The 27,163-nt window shown below is 43.7% G+C and overlaps 1 protein-coding gene and 1 long non-coding RNA gene across 2 annotated transcripts; one reads left to right on the plus strand and one right to left on the minus strand.

Annotated features, from left to right (window-relative positions):
* Positions 1-7,032: 7,032 nt before the first annotated feature.
* Positions 7,033-7,782, plus strand: CUNH3orf80 (chromosome unknown C3orf80 homolog). Its single transcript, XM_040974940.1, has one exon. It carries the CDS (start codon positions 7,033-7,035, stop codon positions 7,780-7,782), a length of 750 nt encoding a protein of 249 aa, XP_040830874.1.
* Positions 7,783-14,804: 7,022 nt separating this feature from the next.
* Positions 14,805-20,590, minus strand: LOC121152758. The gene is made up of 3 exons (XR_005883303.1): positions 20,516-20,590; positions 15,105-15,244; positions 14,805-14,909 (listed from the first exon to the last, which is right to left on the minus strand). It is a non-coding gene; the product is annotated as an uncharacterized LOC121152758 (long non-coding RNA).
* Positions 20,591-27,163: the final 6,573 nt, after the last annotated feature.

Consider the following 27,163-nt stretch of genomic DNA (forward strand, 5'->3'; position numbering starts at 1 on the left):
TTGAATTGAAGAAGGCGGTTCAGGAACACAATGTCAGGCAGCGTCCAACCAGGAAAACACTATTCTTCAAATAGGTGAAAGTTCAATATAAAGAACCATTTACACAAAAGAGTTGGAAAAACACCAGGAAATGGGAATGGAGGGGTAGCCAGGAGACTGACGCTAGCAGAAGGAAGAGATGTCCCTGTGGAAGCCTGGGGGCCGCTGGGGCCTCCAAGGCGCCAGGAGGGAGCTGCCAGAGCTGCCCTTCCAGCCTGTTCCTTTGCCCCTAGTCCCCTAATCCCATTTCAGTCTTGCACTGCCAGAACCCAGCCAGACTTTCACTACCAAGGAAGTGCCCTGTCTAGAGAGGGGCCCTCCTGTGACAGAGAACTGAGTTAGTAGCCATCACATGCCCATCTGTCTTCCAGGAGCTAGCAGTCATTTCCAAAGGCTTCTGCTCTGAGCACCAGGTCACTGCAACCAGGAGGAAATCAGCCGCTGGCTTGCAAGAAGAGGCTGTGGGTAGCAGACGTTCACATTGGAAACCTAAATTGATTCACAATTGCAGTGAAGTTACCCCATAAAAGTGTGCTCAGCAGGTCCAGTGCTGTAACCTAGTGGCTAAAGTTGCACCTTGCATGTGTTGGGATCCCATATGAATGCTGGTTCTAATCCCAGCTGTTCCACTTCTCATCCAGCTCCCTGCTTGTGGCCTGGGAAAGCAGCAGAGGATGGCCCAAAGTCTTGGGACACTGCACCCTCGTGGGAGACCTTGAAGAAGCCCCTGGCTTCAGATAGGCTCAGCTCCACCCATTGTGGCCACTTGGGAAGTGATCCAGTGTCTCTCCTCTTTGTAAATCTGACTTTCCAATAAAAATAAATAAAAATCTTTAAAAAGAAAAAAGCACGCTCAGCACCTGTTAGGACAAATTGGCAGACGTGGCTCCAGGCCTGCAGGGGATTCACCGATGCCCTGCCTTCACTTTGCCCCAGGTGGGCACTCTCCATGTAAGGTGAAGCCTATCAGATGAGATGATGACCACCATGGGCCCCGCAACCTGTGTTGAGCGGAAGAGTCCTTGCAGCAGGAGGGAACGCAAGTTTTGTAGGAGCTAAATGGGAGCCAAAGAAAGAGGCTACACAAACAGGAACATCTGAGAGCTTTGCCGTGTGAGTTTCTAACAGGACAGATACATATAATGAAGAAAATTGTTTGAAGAAATTTTGAATATTTGGAATGTACTCGACCCGTCTGAAGGTGAGTGGCTTATTCCATCTCTTTAACATTAGAACGGGTTGCCAGGTAGACAGAACACTGCTCTGTTGTCTGCGGGCTGGTGGCAAGTCAGTGCCCTGCCCCTAGGCCTGTCACTGAAAGGCAGGCAGGTGGCTGGGAAGGAACCTCCCACTCCAAGCAGGTCAACAGAGCACGTTCAGAAGGAGACATTAGCAAGTGATTGTTCCTTGCAGTGAACAAAAGGCAAGGAGTGCCTTCCCAGCTTCACATTAAAATAATAGAGCTTAAGAAATGTTTCATCTTATGAAACAATTTCATGCTGTGCCATTTTGGGGGGACAATGTGAGCACTTGCTAGTAGATCGTATACTGACAGAGTCCAACCTCAACAATCCGACCGTTTGAAAAAGGCAGGAATGAGAAAGAAATTCACTCAACTGATGACAGTGGGTTTCCTGTGACTGCTCCTGATTCCAGCTCCTGAATATGCCCACCCTGATCAATAGCATTTAATGACTCAAGTACTGGGTGTTCCTACCATCCATGCGGGAGACCTGGACAGAGTTCTGGGATCCCAGCTTTAACCTATTGCAGGCATTTGGAGCGTGAATCAGTAGATGGACGGTGTGTGTGTGTGTGTGTGTGTGTGTGTGTGTGTGTGTGTGTGTGTGTGAATCCCTCTGCCATTAAGACAAAATTAAGGTAAGTTTTAAATTTCAAAATATATTTCTTGGGAACAGCATTGTGGCAGAGTGAATAAAGCTGTCAACTGTGACACCAGCATCCCATATGGGCATGACTTTGTGTCCTGGCTTCTCTGCTTTCAATCCAGTTTTCTACTGATACACCTGGGGAAGCAGCAAAGCATGACCCAACTCCTTGCACCTCTGTATCCAGATGAAACTCCTGGCTCCTGGCTTAGGCCTGGCTCAGGGCAGCCCAGCCCTGGCCATTCTAGCCATGTAGGGAGTGAGCCAGAAGATGGAAATCTCTTACTGCCCTCTCTGTCTTGCCCTCTCTTTCTAATTCTGCTTTTCAAATATAGAGATAAATCTTTATATTCCTCAGAATATTTTTTATTTAGTTCTGAAGTCAAAGTTAACATTCAGTTCTATGAGATTGCCATAGCAAATTAACTGATAAATGGCTACAAAGCCAAATCTAAACAATTTTTAGGTCATTGATAAACCATATTGTCTATTCATGTTTCAGAAACTAATATATCCTTTTTACCCAAGAACATGGATATACCATTTATAGTATAACAACAGCTAACTTAGTTCATGGATAAAGAGCAAATGTAATGTGGAAAAGATTTTTTTTTTCAATTTTCAGAATTGCATGCAAAAATAGTGGGCCTGATTCCTAAACCATTATTAATGGGTAACTGAAAGTGGCCACAAAATGAAAGGACAAAAAGTTTTATTTCCTCATAAGACTACCATGTCATGGTCCAGAGGAGAGTCCAGCTGACAGTCATATTTCTTAGAACTGGCCTCCGTGTCCATCAGGAGTTGTCAAAGAGAAGACAAGTGGCTCCCAGTCCCACCTTGGTGCCTTTGGCTCGGGCCAAGTGAGTGAGGTAAAGAGATGGGTGCCCAGCACTTACCAGACTTGGATCTGCAAGCCTTGGGTTCCAGCTGTAGCACTGCCACCAACGTGCCCTGGCATTCAAGTATTCCAGTCTTGTTCATGCCGGAAAAGGAGTATACTAAGACTTCAACCCTCAACACAGAAGTGGAGAAAAAGAGTGAGCGGAAAAGCCAAAAGGCTAAACATAAATGTCGATACTCTTTCCTGAAAGTGACTCAACCTTTTAACTTCAAGCTTGGGAGAAAGCATTCTACTTCCTCTTGCACCTAATTTTAAATAAAGGTATAAGCATCCTTGACGTTTCTCCTAGTACAAGCAGGTGACCTTTCATCGCTAGCTTCCAGCTCATAAAGTTGAAAGAGGAAATTTATGGGTGGAAATAATAGGCAATGTTGCTGGCACTCTCCTGGTCTCTGAGGGGACACTGAACAGGACCAACTACAAAGATAACAACACCAACATAAACCCTCAGAGGACAGGTTGGGCTTAAGATTGGGTGACTACGGGATAGCTTGCTTCTACCTAGCGCCGATGCAAGAGCAGAATCAACATTGCCGCGGTAGAAATGACACAGCATAAGAGAGAACATGTGAAGGGCCTTCCCCCTCAGAGACTGGTCTCCAAGGAGTCTCCTTTGCCTCAAGGATTCTTTTCCTCCCTGCTTTGCTGTGTTCAGGGAGGTTTTTCTCAGTGTAACATTCCAGAGCATTCTGCACTTCTCCACCAGAAGCACCAATCCACGGGCCGTCAATGAATCATTCTCACTGTTTGATGAGTGCCAGCTGTTTTCTCTCTCACCTTCCACAGCCTGCTGGAGCACAGGTGTCAGCTGGCTTTCCTGGTGTCCCTAAAGTGAGAATGTCCCACTCGAGGGTGGGCTCTCATTCACTATGCACAGGAGGTAATGAAAGAAATACAATCAGAAAGAAACTCCAAAGCAGATTTGCTCAAACTGCAAATCTTCTGTAAGTGGACACACGGATGTAAACATATACAGAATCCTTTATTTACTGTTGCTTGGGGAAGACATCCTGCAAACAAAGGGACAGCATAAAATGGCAAGGGTTAAGGGGCTCACAAATCAATTATGATAATGTAGTGGAGCAAAACTATGTTCCACATCCCGATCAAAGGGGCAATTTACAAGATGCCAACTGCTCATACCTAGACATTTTGAAGAAGGGACAGGAAAGGACAGAGCTATCCCCTGAGTCTTGGTGGAGGGAGTCACCAAGAGTGAACAGACAACAGAGAGGTTTCCTTCTGGACCAGTGTCATGTGACAGAGCAGAAAGCTGCCACTCACCCTTAACCCACCAGGACAGCTCCTGGGCTCCCAGGTAAATCACAGCCAGCTTTGCTACATTCTCCATGTTTTCTTCTGGTATAAAAAAAGCTGAAACAATACAGGCAATTTAGCATTCATCCTGATTAGTGCAAAAAAAAAAAAACCAGGAAGAGACTATTTTCAGAAAACAACATCAAGATCTACAACAAGGTAAGGTGGTTACTGTTCTTAATCTTCACCACGGTTCACAGAGAAGTTCAGTCCCCTCCTGCTTGGCTGCTTGCTTTTTTTCGTGAACTCATTTATTAGCACAGCTTTGCACAGTTTCTAACAAAAGGAGGTTTGGTTTTAATGTTTACACTGTGGCTATCCTACAGAGCGTATGGTTAAACTCCATCTTGCCCCCTAAGTGGCTGGAATTTCTGACTTTCTGCCAGCTACATCTAACCTACTCATTTCTGTGTTAAGTACAAAGAAAAGAATAAGGATGCTGAGTAATGAAGAACATCTTTTCCTGGGGCTTTTAAAGCTATAGGATTTCATTCCCTTCCAGCAAAGGATTGTATACAGTGAGCTACATGGCCAATCAAAATGAATTAAGTGAAACTGAGAGAGCAGAGGGCCCAGAGGCTCCCGCGCTCTATAGAGGGTCTTTAATGGATGTTGCTTTGGGACTATCAGTTTGGGGTGAGAACATCAAAACTCCACTTCACACCCATTTTTCAAACCTCTTCTGTTTGTTTTCATATAACTAAATTTGCTCAATGTTTCAGTTTATATAAGACCTATGCTGTTTTACTATGGCCTACCATTTGGCCAGTAAATTCTAATTTCGTAAAGCAGATGGAAACGCTATTTAGTAATGTGAAAACGACAATAAGAGGGCCTTTTCTCCTACAGGTCATCAGCCACATCACCCCCGCCCCCTGTACTTTGCCATCACTGCTGTTATTTGGCCGAGAGTCTTAAATGCACAGTTTCTACAGCTTTCTGCGGTTCCTCACTTAGAGCCCACTTCAAGCTCTGTAACTCCTCATGCTTGACAGTGTCTGAAACTTAGTAATTTTCTTTGTCTTTTGGGGAAGCAAGAATAAGTCATGATCAAAGAGGAAATTGCTCTTTCTTTCCTCCTCCATTTAGCAGGAGCTCAAAGTACAAAGTCCTCTCCATGCTGGGCAACAGCTTGCCTTTTTTCTCTATTATGGTGAGCACTTACCAGAGTTGCCTAAATATTGGAAATACTCAATGTAAATTTAGCAAAAGAACAGGTGAATGAAAGAGAAATGACTCGATTTTCATTGCATGAAAGTGAATCCTTTTTATCCTGTAATCCTACTGCAATTTGACATTGCTGTCCCCCTGGCTTAACCCAGCAGGCTAAAGCACCCAGAAGTGTTGTAGCTTAGAGGAGCTAAGGAGAAAAGCACCCAGGCTCTAGCAAGCTCCCTTCCCAAGAACTGTCTAGCCCGAGGCTGGACGCTTCCCCAGGAGAAAGAAAGGATCACGTTTGGAACATGAGACAAAGTGCTCCGAGCAGCATAATATTAAAAATGTCGCCGTTTAGGCTGAGCAATGACCTATCTCATCAACCACCTTCAATCTCCCGTGTCCAGTGCTCTCTTAGGGAGAGGAGCGCAAGACATACCGGGCGGGCGAGAGTTCTGTTTAAGGAACTTAGGACTGCATCTCCCAGTACTCCACATTCTGGTTTTTTGTTTGTTTTGTTTGTTGCTTTTTTCTCCCAGTGACTATAAGGGATCTGAGTGTTAAGGACTGATTGACTGTCCCTATCAGAAAGCAGAAGTAAAGAGTTCCAGGCTTCGCCATGGAGAAGGGGCTGTGCTCCGAGCTAAGGGACTTCTCCAGGGAATGGCGACCTCAAGGCAAAGTAAACTCAGCTGCGCCTGCTAGAGTAAGCGTGGATGGCCTTGGGAGTCAGGCTTTGCAAACAACCTTGACTAAGACCCCTCTGAGGCAGAGCATCACCCGCACATTGCGGACCAGTTAAAATTCCACTTTGACATCTCTAGAGAGGGCCTCCTGTTACAGCACAATCCCACCCCACCCCAAAGCCCTGCTCTGCTTTCCATGCCTGATGCCAAGATGCCTACCGCGGCTGATCCAAGCAACTGCTGGGCATACAAGTGCCCTCTCCTCTCCTTGATCAACCTGGGTCACCTTGCAGAACGCTCCCTCTGACCCTCTCCACGCCATTTCCACCTGTTCCGGAGGTTTCCTGGGTGGAAGTGTGGATTGGGTACTATCGTCACAGCCAATCCCTGAACTTACGTGAAAACAGAAGGTCCCCTGCCACCACCCAAACCCAGGACGGCGGTGGGGCCGCACAAGCCATTAACAGCCATCATCCATTTTTAATCAGAAAGATCACAAGAGAGATAGTATCCCAGTCGCAGGTCAATTTAAATAACATTCCTGGGGAAATACAACCACTTAAAACCTAGACATTGACAGGAGCAAGAGCCCCTGTGCGTCCAGCGGCATAGAGGAGTTAATCAAGATCAAGGGACTCCCGGCTGATCGCGGGGCGTTAACCCTTCCAGGCTCAGAGGGTGACAAACCGCAGGTGACAAAGCGCAGGAGCCAAAGTGTGGCTGCCACGGCCAAGATGCCCTGGTGGTCCCTCGCAGGCTCCCTCGGCCATTTGGGGAGGCTGTGAACGGCTTGTCCCCTGCAGCTGCTGCTGCGAGTGCAAGATTAAGGTCAGAAGCTCCCGAGGCTGCACCGGCCGCCTCCCGCAGCCTCGGCGCGCCTCGGGCTCCTCCTCCCGCCCAAGCGTGGCCAAGTGAGGACTGCTCTGGCCGCGGGTAGCTGAGGCGCGAGAGGTGGCGCGCGCGGGACCCAAGCGCAGCGGCGGGGAAGGACCGCCGGACAGACGCCCGAGCCTCCCCGCGCGCGTCAGCCGAGGTGCGAGCCATGTGGGGACCTGGGGTCACGACCGAGGGCCTCTCGGCGGCGCCGGCCCCCCCGCCGCTGCTGCCACTGCTGCTGCTGCTGGCACTGGCGCTGGTGGCGCCCTCGCGGGGCGGCGGGGGCTGCGCGGAGCTGGCGTGCGGGGAGCGGGAGCGCTGCTGCGACGCAGCCAACGCCACGGCGGTGCGCTGCTGCAAGCTCCCGCTGCACGCCTTCCTGGACAACGTGGGCTGGTTTGTCCGCAAGCTCTCGGGGCTGCTCATTCTGCTCGTGCTCTTCGCCATCGGCTACTTCCTGCAGCGCATCATCTGCCCAAGCCCACGCAGGTACCCGCGCGGCCAGGCGCGAGCTGGGCAAGCGCGGCCCGGGGCTCCGGGGGCCTCTGGGCCGCCCGGGGACGCCGGACAGCCCGATGACGACGACGACTCGCCGGCTCTCCTGCGGGACGAGGTGGCCGCCGGCTCGCAGGACTCGCTGCTCGACAGTGGCGCCGGTGGCGGCCGGGGTCGTGGGGGCTGTGGCCGCCCGGCTCCCTCCTGCGCCTCGGAGCACGAGCTGCGGGTCGTCTCGCCCGTCTTCCTGCAGCTGCCCAGCTACGAGGAAGTCAAGTACCTGCCCACCTACGAGGAATCCATGCGGTTGCAGCAGCCCAGCCCCGGAGAGGTCACGCTGCCGGTGTCGGTGCTCGGCCGCCCGCGAGGCTGCGGTCCCGGGGAGTCCGACGGCGGCGAGGGCCGCTTCCCGCTCATCTGAGCGCGCCGGGCCGCTGGGGGACCGCGCGGACCGTGCAGGAATAGCGGCTGCAGGTGCACGCCACGGGCGGGGTGCCCGCGGCCTCCACCAACTGCCTCAGACCCTCCTGGCACGCTGGGCCGGGCGTCCGTCACCCTGCGGCTTGCTTAGGGTCGTGCTCCCCCGGGATCTTCTGTTTGCCTTCGTTTCTTTCAGTTCAAGCCAACGCTGGCACGCGTGGCAGGGGCGGCGTGGCGAGGAAAAGCACTTGGCAGGACGTCTCCGCCCTCGCCTCGCCTCGCCTCGCCTCGCCTAGTATTGTTTTCACTTGTAAGTGCCTTCTTCCCGAAGCAAAGAACACGTGAGCCCTTGGATGCGTCGGGAGAAGGGCGGTTTTCTTGAGGGCTGACCCCAAAGGGTCCGGATCCCTTCCTTTCGGTCCGTCGGTCGATCCTGGACGGATGGCGGTGTCCGGGGGTGGGCTGGGGGCGAGGAGCCCGTGGGACGGAGGAGACTGGCGGCTGCGGCAGGCGCGTCTCTCCTGCCTGGGAGCTCGGCACGCTTGGGCGCTCTCCCAGCTGCTGGCCACCTCGGAAGTCCACGGTCGGGGTGGGGGCGGAGGGACTGTGGTGTGCAGTCAGCAGCTGCACCTCTTCAGGGCGCAGAAACCAGGGAAATTCAAGACCGTACAGTTGGACTTGTGATTCTTTTCAGTAACTGGGCAGGTATTTATTTGTCTCGTTTTTATATTTTCACCATATATTGAACTCAGCAGGAGGCTATTTCGGCAAATCAATGACAGCAGAAGTACCACGGGTTTTTGTTGTTGTTGTTTGTTAGCGCACCAATGTTCAGGAAATTAACCCAAACGCTGCCACTGCTTAGGAAAATGTTGGACATTATTTCAACCCCAAAAGTGGCATGATCAAAGGAGGAAACGTGACATAAAACGATACATGAGGGATATCTTATTTTCACTAATTGAGAAGAATATATTTTATTTTTCGTACCGTGGCATAATATATAACGTTTTATAATCTATTATGCAGCCTGTTAATTGAGTCATGCATCACGTATTTCCATGTAAGTACGTGTGAGCTGTGCCACGAAGCATGAAGTACGCTCTCCTCCGTTTGGCGTTTGGAATAGGCTCCAAGCATGACACAAGACTGAGGAACCCGTGGCTGGTGACATGTCTTCAAAGTCGTTAATTGTGCAGTGATGTGCTGGAGAAGGTCGAAAACAAGTGTTGTGTCCATTCTGCCACTCCGTGAAATGTCCTTCAGACAGGAAGTTCATTCTGTATGAAGCTCGTGTCCCGGTGGTGTGTGTCTGTGCTGCGTGGTGTGCTGTGGCATTGCTACAGTTGGTGAAGACCATGAAGGAGACGGAGAGCGTGGCTCCGCTTGGATACGGGTGACACGTGGACGTAGAATGTTGTTCTTAGGAGAGAAGATGTCTGGCAATCCTAAGAAATCCTAAAATAGCTGACTTGTGTAAAAAGAAAATGATTTGATTCATCTCTTACAAGTTGATTGAAAAAGTCTGATAACTTTGAGAAATTTTGGAATGTGTGAGTTGTAATAAAAGAATGATTTAAATTCCTAAAAGCTAATGACTCTGTCATTAAAGAAAAATGATTTGAAGTGTATTAAAAGAGAAAAACATTAAGATACTTTTCTGTGTAAATTTTATCAGATGCATGACTAGATGGGAGTATATTAAATTATGAAATATCTGTCTTTGCTGTTTAAGCAGTTTAAGGCTCTGCATTGGTTAAGCACCAGGACTGAAGACCATGTCAATAATCACATATATTAATGCTCTCCAAGTTCTCTAACACTGTGTTGTGTGTGGTTATCAGTACTTCTCAGCACTGAAACAGAGAGGAGACTTGCAGGGTTCACTTAAATAGTTTCTTTTAAGGCAGTCTGTACCTGAAACATCAACCGAAATATTCGAGTAAGTACCAGCACATACAGCATTGTGGTATTGTGGCATTCTTGACTCTTAAAGAAATGTACAACAAAATCCTATTTAAACAAACAAACAAACAAACACTTGCAATATAAAGTAAGTTTCCTTGGTAGCAGCTGTGGAACAGCTCTCTCCCTAAAATCCGGGCTGTGTATCCTAGGGTGATCGAACTCTACGTCAGTTCCACTTGTGTTTTTCCATCCAACCTGCAAGCTTTTATTGATATCTTTCCATTCAATAGAAATGAGTTGGACTCTACTATGGATTGTTTTTTTGTTTGTTTGTTTTTGCAATTCCTTATTTTTTTAAAAGATTTATTTATTTTCATTGGAAAGGCAGATTAACAGAGAGAAGGAGAAAGAAAGATCTTCCATCCACTGGCTCACTCCTAAATGGCCACAATGACCGAAGCTGAGCCGATCTGAAGCTGGGAGCCAGGAGCTTCCTCAGGATCTCCCACGTGGGCACAAGGTCCCAAGGTTTTGGGCCATCTTCAGCTGCTTTCTCAGGACACAAACAGGGAGCTGGATGGAAAGTGGAGCAGCCAGGACATGAACTGGCACCCATATGGGATCCTAGCACTCGGAGCCATCATGCCAGGCCCACAAGCACTATTTTGTTCAGGTGTAATTTTTTTTAATCCTTAAAAACAACATAATTGGTGATAAATGAGCTTGTCTCTCTGAAACACATTTTCACAGGCCGTCTTAAGAAGCAGAGAACCTGTGTGATTACAATGCCTGGACACATAGATGCTTTTAGAAGCAGTAAGGAGAGTATTCTGAGGGTTTAGTTCTACAGACAGCTGGAAGTTACCTGCTACACAGACAGAAGCTATTATACATAATTGTGTGACATTATTAGTACAGACAATAGATCTTACTTGTAAGTATTTACAATACGATGTTTTTATTTTTAATCTATAAAGTCTACAGCATAAAATATTAGTGCAATTGATAGGAAACCTTAATTTTATGTCATTCACAAGCCAGCTGAGTGCCGTGTTCTCTAGCACTGGTTTTCAGGCATCAGAGGATTCCAGGTGGATGCTGGTGCAGCAGGGAGAGTGCAGGGGACCTGATTGAGTTTTTCCTATCACCGTGCCTGGTTCCTGGCTTTGTACCAGATCCAAGCTTCCTGCTGCTGTGTGCCCTGTGGTCCGTAGTGATGGGGTAAGCAATTAAGATTTCCTTTATCCAGGTGGGAGACCCAGACTGAGTTCCAGCTTCCAGCTTCAGCCGGACTCAGCGCTGTCAATTTTGGCATTTGGAACTGATGAGTGGGAGAGCTTTCTCTCACACTATCTCTCTCCTTCTTTTCTCCCTGCCCCCCAACCCTAACAGATAAATTAAAAATAGTAATTCAAACACTGAATCATTTCAAGCATATTTCATTTTTACTGACCTCTCATACATAGAGAAACAATTATCTTGAATATGACAGTCTAATCAGAATGAGAGGAAACTTTGATTTTCTAAATTTATGTAGTGGATGTGTCTGTGTGTGTGTGTAATTATTAGTTGCTTAAGAAACAACTTGTTATGAGCATTCAAAAATTTTAACACAGGAAAAAAAAATTTTTTTAAGATTGAATTGGTTCGAAAGGAGATATACAGAGAGAAGAGACACAGAGATCTTCATCGGCTGGTTCCCTCCCCACGTGGCTACTGACGCCCAAGCCCAGCCAGCCCAGAGCCCAGGGCCTCCTCTGGGCTTCCCGTGGTGCGGAAGGCCAAGGCCTGAGCTTTCCTCCATGGCTTTCCCAGTCCATAAGCATGAGCTGTGTCAGAAGTGGAGCAGCTAGGACAAGAACTGGCACCCATACGGGATACTGCCGCTTCAGGTTGGCCCCAGGAAAGATGCTTTTGTAAGACAGAGCAAGTTTTCAAGAGGTCATTAAATGCCCCATTTTGCAAGTGTGGGTGTGCTTCAACCATGGAAAATGGGCTTGGCAGTTCTGTGAAAGGGCATGAGGTATACCATATTATACGGAAAATGAAATTCAGTTGTGAAATATCAAGAAAATGGCCTCACTTAGCATGTTAAAAGGCAATTGGCTGCATGTTTTAATGCTGTATTTTATGTATACTGTTTCTCTCAAGCAGAATTAATAAAGGAAACGGTGCAGAACATAAACTGATGTTCTAAAATGTGAGTATAATGTTCAAATTTATAGAACATTTTGCAATGACTTTTGCAAAAGTGCCAAGACATGCAATTAATTTGCAGTTCCAGGTTAAGAGAAATATTTAAAACTTGAGATTTTACATTTTTAAAAAAATTTATTTAAGAACTGGAGAGCTAGTTCTCCTATCCGCTAGTGGACTCCCCAAAGACCCCCAACAGTGGAGAATATGGCTGGGCTGCAGCCAGGGGCTGAGAGTGCAGACTCCTGTGGGTGCCAGGAAGCCAGTGACTCGAGGGCCTGCTGCTGCCTGCCAGGGTAGGTGTTGGTCATACTCTGGACTCAGGAGCTGACCAGGGAGTCAAACGTGGGCTGTCTGATGTGGATATGGATGTCTCAACCACTATCTCTTCTCTATGTCGAGTTTTGTTTTGTGCAGCAAGCATTAATCATTTCTCCAGAAATGTACATTTCATAAGCCAGTCAAGAATAGAACATTTGACTCGTTTATGTCAGACCGTGTTCGTTAGAGTTTATTTTTTCATTCTTTCATCCATTAATGAGAAGACTTAACAACTGGTAGGCTGAAGAAAGATATTTTACCAATGAAACAACCGAATCAACAAGATAACTGCAAAAATTAGCCCATCTTTTCCTGCACATGGTTAATTTGCAAGAAATAATCTTCAATATTTTATAATATTTCATTTACAAAAATTGTAACAATGATTTATAGTATTTCTTCTTTCATTTTGCCTATAAAATAATCAAATGTCAAGGAAAATCAATATTCTTATATAGAAATGCATATAAATTCCTAATTTTATTTTTTTATGTACGTCAGACAAAAACGATGTTATTGAGGGGTACTTTCACTTCATTCATTCTTCTTTGTCTTGCTGTCTTACACTTCTGATTCTGCTTGTTTTGCCTTGGACTTTGAGTAGACGTTTCCTCAGAAGCAGGTCTCTTGACACAGCGTGTAATTCTTGCCCTGATTGAACATCTCTGTAATTATGGTTTCATCCTTTGCACAGAATTTCTCTTGATAAACATGTTATTCAAAGGCTTTCTTTTCTGCTTGCAGCTGAATCTGCCTGTCTTCTGCTGGATATACCCGAGGGGTTTTGGTGCCTGTCCAACTTTCCACCATTTCATATTTCCACCTTGGAGCTGTCTTGAAGTTCTTGGCACCTGTCAGTTCAGCTCCATGGCTTCTCTTCTTTAAGGAATGTCATCTGTTGACACCTGCTGGGTCGGCTATGGGTTCAATCTTTTATCAGAAGTTTTGAGAAGTTTCCTGTCTTTTGTCAGCAGTCCGGCTGATTCACATCTCTCCCTGGCTGCTGTCCTGAGTTTCTCGCGAATTGTTTTATCTTGCACAGATTTCTGCAGGTTGCTCACAAGGCCTTTGGTCCCTGATGTGTTATCTGTAGTTTCTGCATTTTTCAGTCACCCTGGCATATCTCTTGATACTTGTGTGGTGTTTGCCTTTTTCACATTCTAAGAGATGTGGAATTCTTGTTAACTTAAGTCCTTGTGTTATAGCTTGCTTAGTATTTCTTAAAAGCTTCTTGATGCCTCTTGGGTTTTTTTCTCAGTGCATTTTCCAACAGTCCTTCCAATAGTTCTTCGATTCTTCTTCGATTTTTCTTTCAATAAATTTTTCAATTTTAGTTTTGGTAATTTGGAGTGATCCTATTTTTCCCCCTTTGTCTCCTGATGTTTGTGGGAACTCTGATTGCCTTCAGGTCTCCCATGGGTTCTTATTTCTTAGTCATCCTTGGCCGTCTCTTGACCTTGCTAGCCTTCCTGGTGCTTCTGGATTCTACTTTGGAGTGCCTCTCAGCTCTCTGCGGACATGGTCACCACTCCTTCCTTTGATTCCTTTGGTGTTCACTAGAGCCCTCTGACAGCTGCCAAATTGCCTCTTGTGGAGTTTGAGCTAGAGGTCATCAGCATTTTCCTGAGGATTCATCACATGCTAAATAAAATCAAAGCAAGAAATTAGGGTTCTGCTTACATTTTTGTGATAGAATGTGATTGTTAAGACCCCATGTAGAACAGGATTCCAAAGCACACACTTCAAGTAGTGGTTTAGAATTCACCCGGGGAGTCTGCCCACTTGAAAAATTCCCTGTGCTCCACGAAAGACACTTATTGTGGGACTGGAGGGGAGAACGACAGGGAGGGGAGGGAACATGGAGAGAGAGAGGAGACCCCAGTATCTATTGAACTATGTCACAAAATAAAGAAGAAAAAAGAAGAAAGAAAAGTTGTGACAATCTTATAAAGTATGAGTGATTTTAAAAATGTTTAAAAAGTAGTTCATTTTATTATCATCTTTATTAAATATAGTCATTAAATTCAGAAAAATGCTCTGTATTCTATATTTACTAGTTAGTGGCAGTTACAAGTCAATTTCTTGAAATGTAATTTATTTATAAAATGTAAAGAGTACCTACCTCAGAAGGATGTGATGAAGATTAAGGTAATGAACAGAAATATTTAACCCAATTCCTGAAAGGAAAGTGTTATTTCCAGTGACGATATACACATATTTGTCGACATTGAGTTTGGGTGAGATTCAAATATATTCAAAACATTTCTAGTTAATCTGGGCATTCATGATTTGAATTAAGGACACATGGAAACACATTTATGAAGTAAACAAAAAGTAATTAATATTACAGAATCCTGCAAATTGATCTTGATGACTGATTATGGTTGAGGACAAGATTGAAACAGTGGCTTTGGAAGGCTGCCCTGGGAGAGCGAATGTCATGACTACAGAAGCAGAGGAGCGCACAGCTCTCTAAGGGGGAGGGGAATCAAGATAGGCGGAAAAGAGCAAGGGAAGCCGAAAGTGAAAACAAATTGACCAGATATGGTAGAACTGCAGCCAAATGTAAACATTTTTATATAAACATTTCTGGATCTTAAACCGAAGAAGAGACAACTAATGGTAATAATTATCTTTAAATTTTTCAAGGATAAACTTGTCGAAGTAGAACTAATCCTTTTGGTATGACTCCAGAAGGTAAAACTTAAAGGTTAAAAAAAGGTCAAATTATAAAGATATCAATTGTCCCATCTGTCCATTTACTCACTAACCCACATATTTATTATCTAATCTTTCTGTAACTTAAAGCAACACTGATTTGAAAGTGTTAACAATAAGTGTATGCAGAAAAAGCAGTAGATAAAAAGCAAAGGGAAAAGCAGAAAAATAAGATCAAACCTGTGTTTTGAGCTTTCTAGTAGACAGTAGGAGGCTTGTGAGTTCAAGGATTTACAGTCGATAAGTAGAACCAGATCAGTTGTCTAAGAGAACCACATCTTCCTGGTACAGAGATCTGGGAAGAGCTTCTCCTGAGCAATCTGATTAAAGAGAGAGAGCGATACTAGAGGTCAAGAATGACATCATCGCCATCTCTTCAGCAGTATGTCCCACTGTGCTTCTGACAAAGTGTTGGCACTCAACACCGGGAAGCAGTTTTTCAGATCTCAACCATGTAGTGCAGGGATGCTAGCTCCTGGTGCCTTGAATCAACCCCTGCACAGGCTTTAATTTAGAATCACCTGTAATATGGCAAAGATGACTACATGACTTTCAACATATGCCCTACAAACACCATTTTTTTCTCTCCAGGTTTTTAAAAGTGACTTTTGTTTCATTTTCAAATTACAAAAGTGATATTTAAACACATCCTGGAAAAAATTCTATTTTAAATCTATCCTTTATTCCATTACACTGAGGTGATTCAAAAAATTATATATGTGTATATATACATATATGCCATTTTAGTCTTTTTTAAGTTTTCACTTACTCAAGTAATAACAAATACATCTAATTTGAAAAGGGGAAAGAAAGAAAGCCTGACAACCAACTCCACTCTAATACCTCTATCCTGCCCACTCCTCCCACTTGGGGTTCAGTCACTGCGGGGTGGATAACACTCCACCATCTTTTTATTCCATGTAGATGTGCCCACTATTTATAGAAAGGTCCTGGGCCGCACTGAAGGTCTTTTTCTACACAGTTTTATCAGCTACAACTCATGTGACCATAGCCACAAGTTAGAAAACTACTCCAGCATCATGGAACTTTCTTATGCCATCTTTCATAGCCTTATAGCCACATTCACTCTGTCCCTCTCACCAATGCACAACCTCTGACCATCACCAATGTATTTCTGTATCTTTATATTTTGTCACTTAAGAAATATTACATAAATGGAATGCTACCTTATGCAGCCTTTTGAGGTTGCCTTTTTTTTTTGCTTAGTATTAGCTCTCTAGAAATTCACTCACATTGTGTATATCAGTATTTTTTTAAACTACTAGATAACAATGTATAACATGAATGAACCTCTTCGTGTCACCATCCTGTCATTGAAGTATATTTTGGGTTCTTTCAGCTCTTGGCTATTATGAATTGAGGGACTATGAACATAGGTGTACAACTTTTAAGTTTTCAGTTTCCCAAGAGTGTAATTATAGGATCATATAATGAAAGCACTTTCACAAGAAAACTTTCAGATAGTTTCCTGTTTCCATCATGAGTAAATAAGCGAACTAGTTTCTCTGCTAGCATTTCAGGTCAGCATTGGGTTTTATTTAATCATTCTGATCAATGTGGTTTTCATTTGCATCTCCTTGATGGTTAAGATGTAGGTCTTTCCATGTGTCTGTTTGCCGTCTGTATATCCTTTGCTAAAATGGCTGTTCCCGTGTCTGGCTCATGCTCTGAAGAGACTGCCTATTTGTTTTTCATTATTGAAATTTAAGAGCACTTGATAACTTTGCACGGACGCTTGATGACACATGATGGCTTGACCTATGATCTTTTTACTTTACAATGATATGCAGGTGATACACATGCAGCAGAAATTGTGCTTTAAATTCAGAATTTTAATCTGTTCCAGCTAGAACTATGCAGGGAGAGACTCTTTCAAGACTGGGCAGCGGCGGTGAGGCTCGGCTGTCAGCCATGAGATCACAAAGGCAAATAACCGGTTCTCTACCTCGTTGCCAAGCAGTGGTGCTTGCAGGTTAGGTATGTTAAGTGCATTTTGTACTTAGCAATATTTACCATTCACAATGGAGTTATCAGAATATCACCCCAGTGTAAGTTGAGGAGCATCTACAGGCGGAGGTCTTTTGTCAGAAACACGGCAGCGTATTTTCTCCCATTCCTATCCACTTTTTAGGAATCAGATTTTGTTTTTGATCAAATTGTACATAATTAAGTTGGCAAATAGTTGTGTAAGACTTGTGATCTGCAGCAATACTGGCTCCTTTCTCCTCCAGCTCCCCTTCACTGGAATCATCATCTTTAATCCTTTTAGTTAATTCTTTTGGTATTTGCCACTTCTCTAAATATCATGTATTTTATTTCCCCAATTGTTGGCATTGTCCACTAGTTTTCCATGATGAGAAATGAACATTTGGCTTTTTATCCTTGCGCATCCCACATATGCATTCTCATTTCTACCCTAATTCCTCCCAAATAAATCCACAATTTCATCTCCATAATTCACAATGCCAGAAATCTTTCACTAGTGATCCAACTGGAATTCATCTGAAAGCTCTTCCTAATCTTCAGTTACATCACTTAGAGTAAGAATTCATGGACTGTACTGCAGAAATACAGATTTTTACATTTTTATTTACTTTCATTTTATTTGAAAGGCAGAGACAGAAAGAAGTAGACAAAGAGAGGAGACAGAGAGTCCCTGTCTGCTGGCTCATTTCCCGAATGGTCCCACTTACAGTATAGGCTGGGCCAGGCTAAACCCGGATCCCACTCCACATCACTAAACTGCCTCCCCGGCACAGCATAAACAGGAAGCGAAGGGCAGGGCAGGGCCTGGAACCTGGAGCTCTGCTGTGGGAGGCAGGTGTCTGAAGCAGTAACCTAACTGCTGAGCCAAAAGCCTGCTCCAGATAAGCACTGTATTTCTTTTTCTTTCTTTTTTGTTTTAAGATTTATTTCATTTTCATTGCAAAATTAGATATACAGCAAGGAGGAAAGACAGAGAGGAAGAGCTTCCATCCATTGATTCACTCCGCAAATGGCCACAACAGCCAGAGCTGAGTTGATCCGAAGTCAAGAGCCAGGAGCATCTTTCGGATCTCCTACATGTGGGTGCAGGGTCTCAAGGCTTTGGGCCGTCCTGCTTTCCCAGGACACAAACAGGGAGCTGGATGTGAAAGTGCCATATTTCTTAAAGACATTTAAATTCTAAACCAGGTTTGACTCAGGGGTTTCAAATGTGCACTTGTGGATCTGAACAGTTATAATGCGATTTGATAAATATTCAGCATTTACATTATAATAGCTATGTAAATGATTTCTATTCATAGGCAAGCCATATTATATATTAAAATTCCTATTAATGTCAAAAACAGGCAGAATTACAATAATAGATTAGCACATTTAAACTAAATTGGGGTAGCATTAGTTCATCTAGTAGCTGCATTTAATGGTTTTTCTCTGTTACCTGGCAGAAGTTTACATCGAGCATGATTTCCTTGGGTTGTTCCAGACAGAACCTTCTCAATGATATTTTCCCATTACAGTCTACTTAAAATGATAGCTTCCCAACCCTGCCATCTTTCTGTTACCTTGTTATGCTTTCCCACCTATTAATGCAGAAATGTTGAATTTGTCAATATCCTCCATTAGAATGTAAGTTTCCTGAGAAGGCAGAATTGCTTCTCCATTCTCTGCACTAACACAGCTTTTACTGACAACAATTCCTAATCCATAAAGGAAATTGGACAGAATATTCAATAGTTATTTGGTCTATAAACAGATTTTTCTGCTGGCCTGTATGAGCTGGCTGTCATGTTCCCATGTGCATCTGGGCATGCTGTCCACTGCACAGGTACCAGCAACGGAGGAGACCCAGTCCCAATACATGCACTCCAAGGTTGGACCACGTATTTTGTGATTCGCTATGGCTAGAGTTTGAGTCCAGTGGTCCATGTGGGGAGTGCCCCAAGAAACCTCACCTGGGTAATCCCAGACATGACTCATGTGTGACAGCTAGTGCATGAGCCAATTTAGTCCAATTCCTTCATCGCCTGTGCACCCACTGTTGAATACAGTTGCCTGATCATTTTCACTCCCAACCCTGCCTCCCACACAAATCAATATGTGCTGTGGGCTGGCCCAACCCAGCCTGCCACAAACCTAACCCTTACACACACAAGTGGGAACTTACAGCCTAGATGGGACGACCTCAAATAACCCCAACCAGACCCATCCCCAGCTCCAGTGCCTGTATGTGCCAGAGTGTGCAGTAGGCTAGTCCAACCCCTCCCACATTCTATCTGGGTCTCAGATGTATTAGAGTGGGAGCAGCTGAGGGTATGTTTGAGAAGGAAGGAATGACTACTGGGTCTTACAAGGACTCAGCCATTGCACTTGCAAATAGGTGAGGTAGCTGAGATAGAGTGGTTTAAAGGGGGAAAACTGGCTTCTGTTACCAACCACTGGCAAGACCGTCTGCACACTTGAGCCCACCCTATTATAGACATTGTGGTATTCTGACATCCACATGACCCTATCCCAAAAAGTAACTTAAAAAGCGCGCCTGCCTCCTGCCACATACACCCACTGTTTGAGTGGACTGAACCCTTACTTCCCTACATAATGTGGTCTTATCTATAATGAAAAGCATTTTCTGCCATAATCAGTCTTCTCTGGATCTTCTTTGGACTCAAAAGTCCTAAATCTAATTGTGGGAAGAAGGCAGAGTTTGGGATAGCAGTTAAAATCTTGAGACGTCTCTGGTGCATATTGTTAGAATACCTGCATTCTACTCTTGGCTCCATGCCCGATTCTAGCTTCCTGCTGCCATGCACTAGAAGCCAGCAGGTTACAGCACAAGTGCGTGGATCTCTGCTACCAATAGGAGACACCTGGATGGTGTTTGGAAAATGACCCAGTTGATGGAAAATCTCACTCTGTCTTTCCTTTTCTCAGCCTTTGATTCACCTCCAAACCTTGTCCAACGCATTTCTCACATTTTGTTGTACCTATGTTCTATCCTTTATAAGACCGAAGTTGTATACATGGCCTGAGTTCTGTGACATTCTAGTGTCAATGAATTCAAACTCAGAAACTGTAAAAGAGCTTTATTTAGGGGTCTTAGGAATTGCAATTTGGGAGGCTTAAATTCAGGTAACCCTGAATCTTTTTTTTAGGAGAGCTGGAAAGTGGGAGTTTGTAAGATCTATTGAATTCTGAGAAGGAACAGGGGCAACAAGAAAAGAATGTAAGAATAGAATGGAAATATCCGTAAATGGGAGCTTCTTGTTATGCATGTTGGGCATTAAATAATCATTTGGTTGCTGCAGTGTGGTCCAGATGTCTATAGTTAGAGGAGTGTAAGCAGCCAAAACTTATATTGTAGGTAGCCCTTAAAATCACGCCTGAGTGCTGCTTCCTAATGGCCTGTTTCAAAAGCTCTTTCAGTGTTGCTAGCACAATTTTCCTCTCATTGTCATGATAATTTTCACACACAAGGAAGGGTTGTGGGAACCTCCAAATTTGTACTCAATTTAGAAAGTACTAGTAGCCTAAGGATCCCATTTGGAGCTAACATTTGAAGTAAGAACAGTCTGGTTGGGGAAACTTACCCTTTAATTTGCAGAATTTGAAGCTAAAAATCATCAGTGAATCCTCATCAGAGGCCCAACTCCAGAGAATGCAAAGGGAAATAAATGCAAAATAAGAAAGTGGCTATTAATAGTTTTTAATAGTTAAGATGAATGTAAAAGAGAATGCTAGAAGGTATATTAACCCTGAACCAAGCTCAGATATTTACATCTGACCTATGCCCACTAGCTTCAAGCCAACCCCAAAAGGGAAAATCATGCAGCAGCAACAGAAAGTACCTCTATGACTTGTGGTCATCGAAAAAGATATTCTGTGTGGAGAGAGGACAGAAACAAGGAACTATAGCCATCAGTTGGGATAGTGTGAAGGAGGTGTCGTCTTCTGTGGATTGTTATTATCTGTCCAGGAAAAATTTTTATTAAAATGGACTGTGAGTGTGTGATGTCCCTGTGGTTTCCATGTTGATAGAAGATTCACAGCAATCACAGATGACTACACATGATCCAGACACAGGTTATTCCAGGAGGAATAGTCCGCCTGGCTGCCTGGATAAAAGCTTATGCCACTGTGCAAAGTGTGCTAACCAAAAGGCAGCCTTCCTAATTCCTTGTATACACTCTGGGTAACACCTGAAGAAAGCAGTTGTGTGGGCTTTCATACAAACTATCATACAAAGGTCAGAATATTCATGTATCTGTTACCCAAGTCACGGTAAATGCTTTGATCAAGGGAGTCTTTTCTCATTGCCCTCCCTCCCCCCCAACCCCCATCATGTGACTCTACTACTGTAGAATTCAAAAACACACAGAGAAGTCTTACTGGATTTGTGGTCTTATTATGGCCTTAGCAGCTGGTTCAGGGTCACGAGCTTGGAAACCATGCCTTCTCCACCCATGTCATCCTTTCCGCCCACATGTAAATTAAATGACACTCACCTATCATTACCTGGAATGTGAGAGGAGGCAGGATTGCTTTGCTGCATAATCACTCCTCTCGCAAGCCCCCATAGAGGCCAACGGTAGGAAGGGGCTCTCTCTTGATTGCATGCTTCCTTCACTCCTGCACTGTGACTCTTGCCTCCCCAGAATCTGCTTGCTCTCTGTCTTCCTATGGACAGACTTTGAGGACAGGTTGCCTTTAAGCATGCTAAGATGCTTCGTTTTTCTAATTTGTGCAGGAGGGGTGAGGCCTAGTAGGGATGGAATGTGGACAGAGAAGCCAGGAAAAGCTGTTTGCGTCTTTGTAAGATGTTCACTGCATGTCTTTGGATAATATATATTGCTGCAGAAGCTGAGACATGGGTTTTCAGTTTAACAGCCAGATTTCATAATGACCATTTTTTCTTCTCAGGGTTTTAATTTAGACTGGATTGCCACAGTGAGTTTTCAATTGCTAATTTCTAGTGAGCAATGCCATTGCCAAGCTTGGTTAATAAAGATGCCTTAATACATCCTAGCCTAGTCTGTGATCACTCTCGCACTCTGCAACAGGCTCTGGCTTTCTCGTGTGAGACTTACAGATACCAAGGACATTAATTAACAACAAAGTGAGGAACAACGGATGCAAAACTTAAAGCATGCATTTTAGGAGGGTGGAACTCTTTGGATGGTTATTCAGCAACAAGACTGATAACATGACATGGATGGAGTTGAAACGAAGGTCTCAATGCGGCAGCATAGATGGCTGAGTAGACTAATGGGAACTCCTGCTTCTCCTTCAGTGTCAAAAATCTCTCAGAGTCTGCTGTGTTTATCTCAATTCAGAGAAATTTTTAAACTCAAAAAAGCAGAGTATGACAAGCTCGTTCTACAGTTGCCTGAATCAATAGATCAGTCAATGAAAGCATTGGCCAGATTCCCTAGAATCAAACATGCTCTAAGGACCAAAAACCTAGATGCAAGCAAGTAAAATGCTCAGGGTGGAGAGAAGTTTCTGGGACACCCTGACACTGTAATAACCAAAGTCTCTTTGTGAAGTCCTAGTAGGGGCCACCGAGACTGAGGCAAACAGAAACCAGAGTTAACAGGATTCAGGTGAATATTTAGACAAAAACAGATACATACTGAAGAAAGCTAATGTAAGTGACTCACTATTTCACCTGACTATATTGTGGTGAAAGACTGGAAGATAACTCCAGTACCTGGCATAGTAGAATGGTAGGCACTGTAAATCTGTCCTTTAATGTAATCTATGGATATGCTAAATAAGCATGAATAACCTACACCATAGGAAATAGTCTGATATGGATCAATTCTTGAGACGGTAGTCCATCCGGAGGATTTCTTTCCAGCATCAGAAAGTGACTGAACCAAGCAGCAGACATCCCAGTGTGTCCCACTTGACCATCAGCTGGATTGGTAACAAGAATGAGTTTGGGGAGCTGCAGCAATGCAAAGTAGGGCAGAATAGAATGTTCCTCTGGCATCCTCTAAATGCCAATAAAATGCTCATAAAAACTTCTGCCTGTCAATAAGAGAGAGCAGCTTGATGGGACAGAATTCTTGGAAGGGAAGTCTTAACCAAAGCTGGCAAAGTGGGTTGATGTCAGTCATCCTGGGATGCTGCAAATGGGTCCTGACAGGCACAGGCACTCTGGATAACACTCCGTATTCTCAGGAACAGACACAAATGCTCAGAGCGGATGGGCATGTAGCCCTGTTGCAGTGGTTGATGCTGAGTCCCGGCTTCATGCTCCTGTCCATGAGCAGGTGTTGGATGATGTCGCTGCCAGCAGCATGGGTAACAGGGAGGGTGCTCTCAGCTCTTGGCCTTGGCTGATGCAGTCCTTCTTTCTTCTCTGCTATTCTTCTTTCAAGCCAATCTTTAAACAAAAAAGGACCCAAAGAGATGGTACTGCATTGTTTTCAAATACCTAAAGCTATTTCTTCAAACAAGGAAATTCACTCTATAGCCCATAATATCTAAAACTGGGCAGTGACTCATCCTCCTTGAGGAATAGTGTGAAAGAAAATTGGAAATGCAGCTGAAATATTGATTGTCAAAAATGGGAGAAGATATGGACATGTCCTACACATGCCCTCCTGAGTGCGGACCAAGTGGCCTGATGCATTGGACAGCCATGGGCTTTTGGGCAGATCTGGTGGAGGACTGAGGCAAGAACACTGGTAAAACTATGACATTCTTTCCATGGGGATGGAAGGTGATATGACTATACTTTTTCTTTCCTTTTCACATCCTATGTGATGCAGTGATTCCAAGACCAAGTCTGCGACTGCATCTGCTAAAAACAGGGATGATTTCTAAGAAAGTGCAACTCTGCTTTTTCCATCGTTATGTTGGATGCCTAATGGAGTGATCTATGACCTTAGCTCATGTCTTAGTCCATTTTCTGCTGCAATAACCAACTGCTTCAGAATGGGTAATTTATGAAGAAAATAAATCTATTAATCCTATTTCTGCATCCTGAAAAGCTCCCATATCAAGGGCCTTCTTGCTGCAGCATCAGCACACGATGTCTGTGTTAATGTGTTTGTGCGAAAGTGAAAACCCGTGCACGCGTGCTTACATTTACAATGTGCCCATTCCAGTGGTAACAGCATTGTCACCGATTCATGAAGGAACCAACACAGCTTTTAAAGGCCTCACTTCCCAATAGCTTCAGAGTGAAAATAAATCTCAAGAGTTTTTAGAAGACATGTAAAGCACAACATCCCATCTGTCAAAACTGATTACAGTCACATTTCTTTAGATAGAAATAGCCTACTAATTCTGTATTTATGTAATTCTGTTCTATATGGGATGGCCTAAAGGAGAGGTACTTGCTGGACTAGCATAATTGTTGGGATGGAGGGCTCAACTGTGTCCCCTCTACTGCTCTGCGCCCATCTATGAAAATCTGTCCTATACACCTCTTAAAATTATAATTGTAAAGTGTTTTAGTGAGTTCCGTAAATCATTCTAGCATATCATACAACCTGAGGAGTGGTCACAGGAACCTCCAGATGTGCGAGTCAGACCAGCGTGCAGGTAGCCCGACGATTTCCAAGTGGACTGATGCTACTTGCAGGTGGCGTGTGCAGAAAGGAGCTTATTATTGGACTTGTCAGATCTGATGGTAACTCCAAGGAATGTCAAAGCTGAATTGTATACTGTCAAAATGGTTAAAACACAAACATATTTCATTGTTTGCTGCTCTTTTATTGTGGTGGAATATACATGACAAAATTGAACTCATTTGTCATTTGTTATTCAAAATTATACATGTGCATATATTTTGATACATAGTTAACTAAACATATTTATGGTGCAAAATGGAACATTTCAATTCTTGTTTATAATCTATAATGATTAGTGTATGTCTGCCATCTCAGACATACATTTATTTCTTTGTGCTGGGAACATTCCAAATTCCACTAGCTATGTTGAAATAATTAATGCCTGCTATCCATTCCTATCTTCATGTCCCACGGAACACTGAAGTTATTTCCTCTATCCAATTGCACCTCTATATCTATTAATTGCCCTCTCTCCATCTCTCTTTCCATCACATATTTTCCAGGCTCTGGTAACCACTACTCTATTATGTATTTCTTTGAGATAACGTTATCTTCTCTAAACAAGAGTGAATATGCAGCACTTGTCTTCCTGTGCCTGACTTATATCACTTCAATAATGTCCCTTTTCCATTCATGCATCCACAAATGACGGAATCTCACTGTTCTTTATGGCTACAGAATGTTCTGCCGTGTATATACACCACATTTTCTTTATTCTGTTGATGACACTTAGATTCCAGATAATAGCTATTATAAGTACAACAAAATACGTATGAAAATTGATGTCTTATTGACATACTGATTTCACTTTCTTTGGATATACACCCAGTGGCCAGACGGCTGGGTCACAGGGAAGTTCAAAACTCATATCCTAATGGCCAGTAGATCAAGAACTCCACAAGTGGCACATCACGCGCCATTTTGCACAGTATGGCAAAGGCTTTGAGACTACAGGGACAACAATGAGCTGCACACGTGCTGAGCTGGGAGCAAACTTACTGAGCTCAATGCATTGTACTGGTCACTACATGCTGGAGGGCGTGGCACAAGTGAGTGTAAACAAAGAACTGTGTACCAACCACAATAAATAAAATCAAATTGTAGATCTGTGGGTAACATAGCTTAGAAACCTGCCCTAAAGAGAAGAACCTGCTAACCAGAAGTACAATGACCAAGAGCAAAAGAAGAGACAGAGGCACAATGAATATTATTGAAGACTCTCCTGCAAAAGAACAAAAGCCTTTGCTAACCTCAGAGTTAACCAAGGAACACATTGAGAAAATGGAGGATAGAAAACTCATTATAAAGCTTCTGATCAACAATGAGAAGCACATATAGGAGGAGTTCAAGGAATTTAAGGAGTATGTCACACAGGAAATAGCAACGCTGAAACAAAATTAAGCCAAATTATTGGGAATGAAGTATGCAACAGAGCAAACTAAAAATTCAGTGGAAAGTCTCAGTAATCAAATGAATGAGGCAGAAGAAGGAATCTCAGAATTGGAAGACATTTCCTGTCACCAGGGGGAAATAATCAAAAAGCTGGAAGCAGAGCTAGGTCAAGCTAAAGAAAGTATTCAAGAAATAAGATACATTATTAAAAGGCCAAATATAAGGGTTATAGGAGTCACAGAAGGTGCAGAAAGAGAGGCTGGGATTAAAGGTGTATTCAATGAAATAATAATGGCAAATTTTCCTAATCTAGAGAAAGAATTGGGGAACAACATCCAGGGGGGTCATAGAACTCCCAACAGGGTTGATCAAAAGCAATCTTCACCACAACACATGATAATCAAGCTCTCTTCAATAGAACGTAAGGAAAAGATCCTTAAATCTGCATGTGAAAAAAGCCAATTGGCATATAGAGGAATGGCAATTCACAGCTGACCTCTCATAGGAAACTCTTCAGGCCAGAAGGGAATGGAGTGGCATATTCCAGATTCTAAAAGGGAAAAAATGTCAGCCCAGGATAATGTACCCAGCAAAACTTTCCTTTGTCTTTGAAAATGAAATAAAATTCTTCCGCAGTAAAGAAAAGCTTAAAGGCTTTGCCACTTCCAGATCTGGCGTACAAATGATATTTAAAAATGTTCTTTTGACAGAGAAAAGGAATAGCGCCCACCAAAACCAAAGGCAAATGTGAGGAACATCTCAGTAAAATAACAACAGAAGACTAATCAATGAACAACCCAATGCTAAAATGACAGGAACAAATTACCACCTATTTTTATAACCCTGAATGTAAATGGGTTAAACTCACCAGTCAAATGTCACAGACTAGCAGACTGGATTTGGAAAACAAAAGCCATCTATTTGTTGCCTATGAGAGATACATCTTACCAGCAAAGATCAAAAGAAACTATATCATGGATTTTGATGGTTTTGTTTTTAGTTTCATTTCTTCAAAACATTTTTTTTCTCATATTGAGTTCTTCAGTGATTCATAGATCACACAGTGGTATCATTTTCTTCAAAAAGGTTCTTGATTTTCATTTCTTCAGCAACACATTAGTCATTCAGTAGCATGTATTTAACTTCATGGTGTTGTAGATTTCTTTTTCTTCCTGTTGCTGATTTTGAGCGTTTTCATTTAAGGGGATATATAGTAACTGTGTAACGGAGACTATCATATTCGGATGTGAGGATAGAATG

The sequence above is a fragment of the Ochotona curzoniae genome, unplaced genomic scaffold, assembly GCF_017591425.1.
Source record: "Ochotona curzoniae isolate NIBS_2020 unplaced genomic scaffold, NIBS_Ocur_1.0 contig_2599, whole genome shotgun sequence".
NCBI lineage: Eukaryota > Metazoa > Chordata > Mammalia > Lagomorpha > Ochotonidae > Ochotona > Ochotona curzoniae.

Excerpts from the sequence above, each read along its gene's own strand:
- CUNH3orf80 (XM_040974940.1), top strand. The coding sequence starts at position 7,033 with ATGTGGGGACCTGGGGTCACGACCGAGGGCCTCTCGGCGGCGCCGGCC.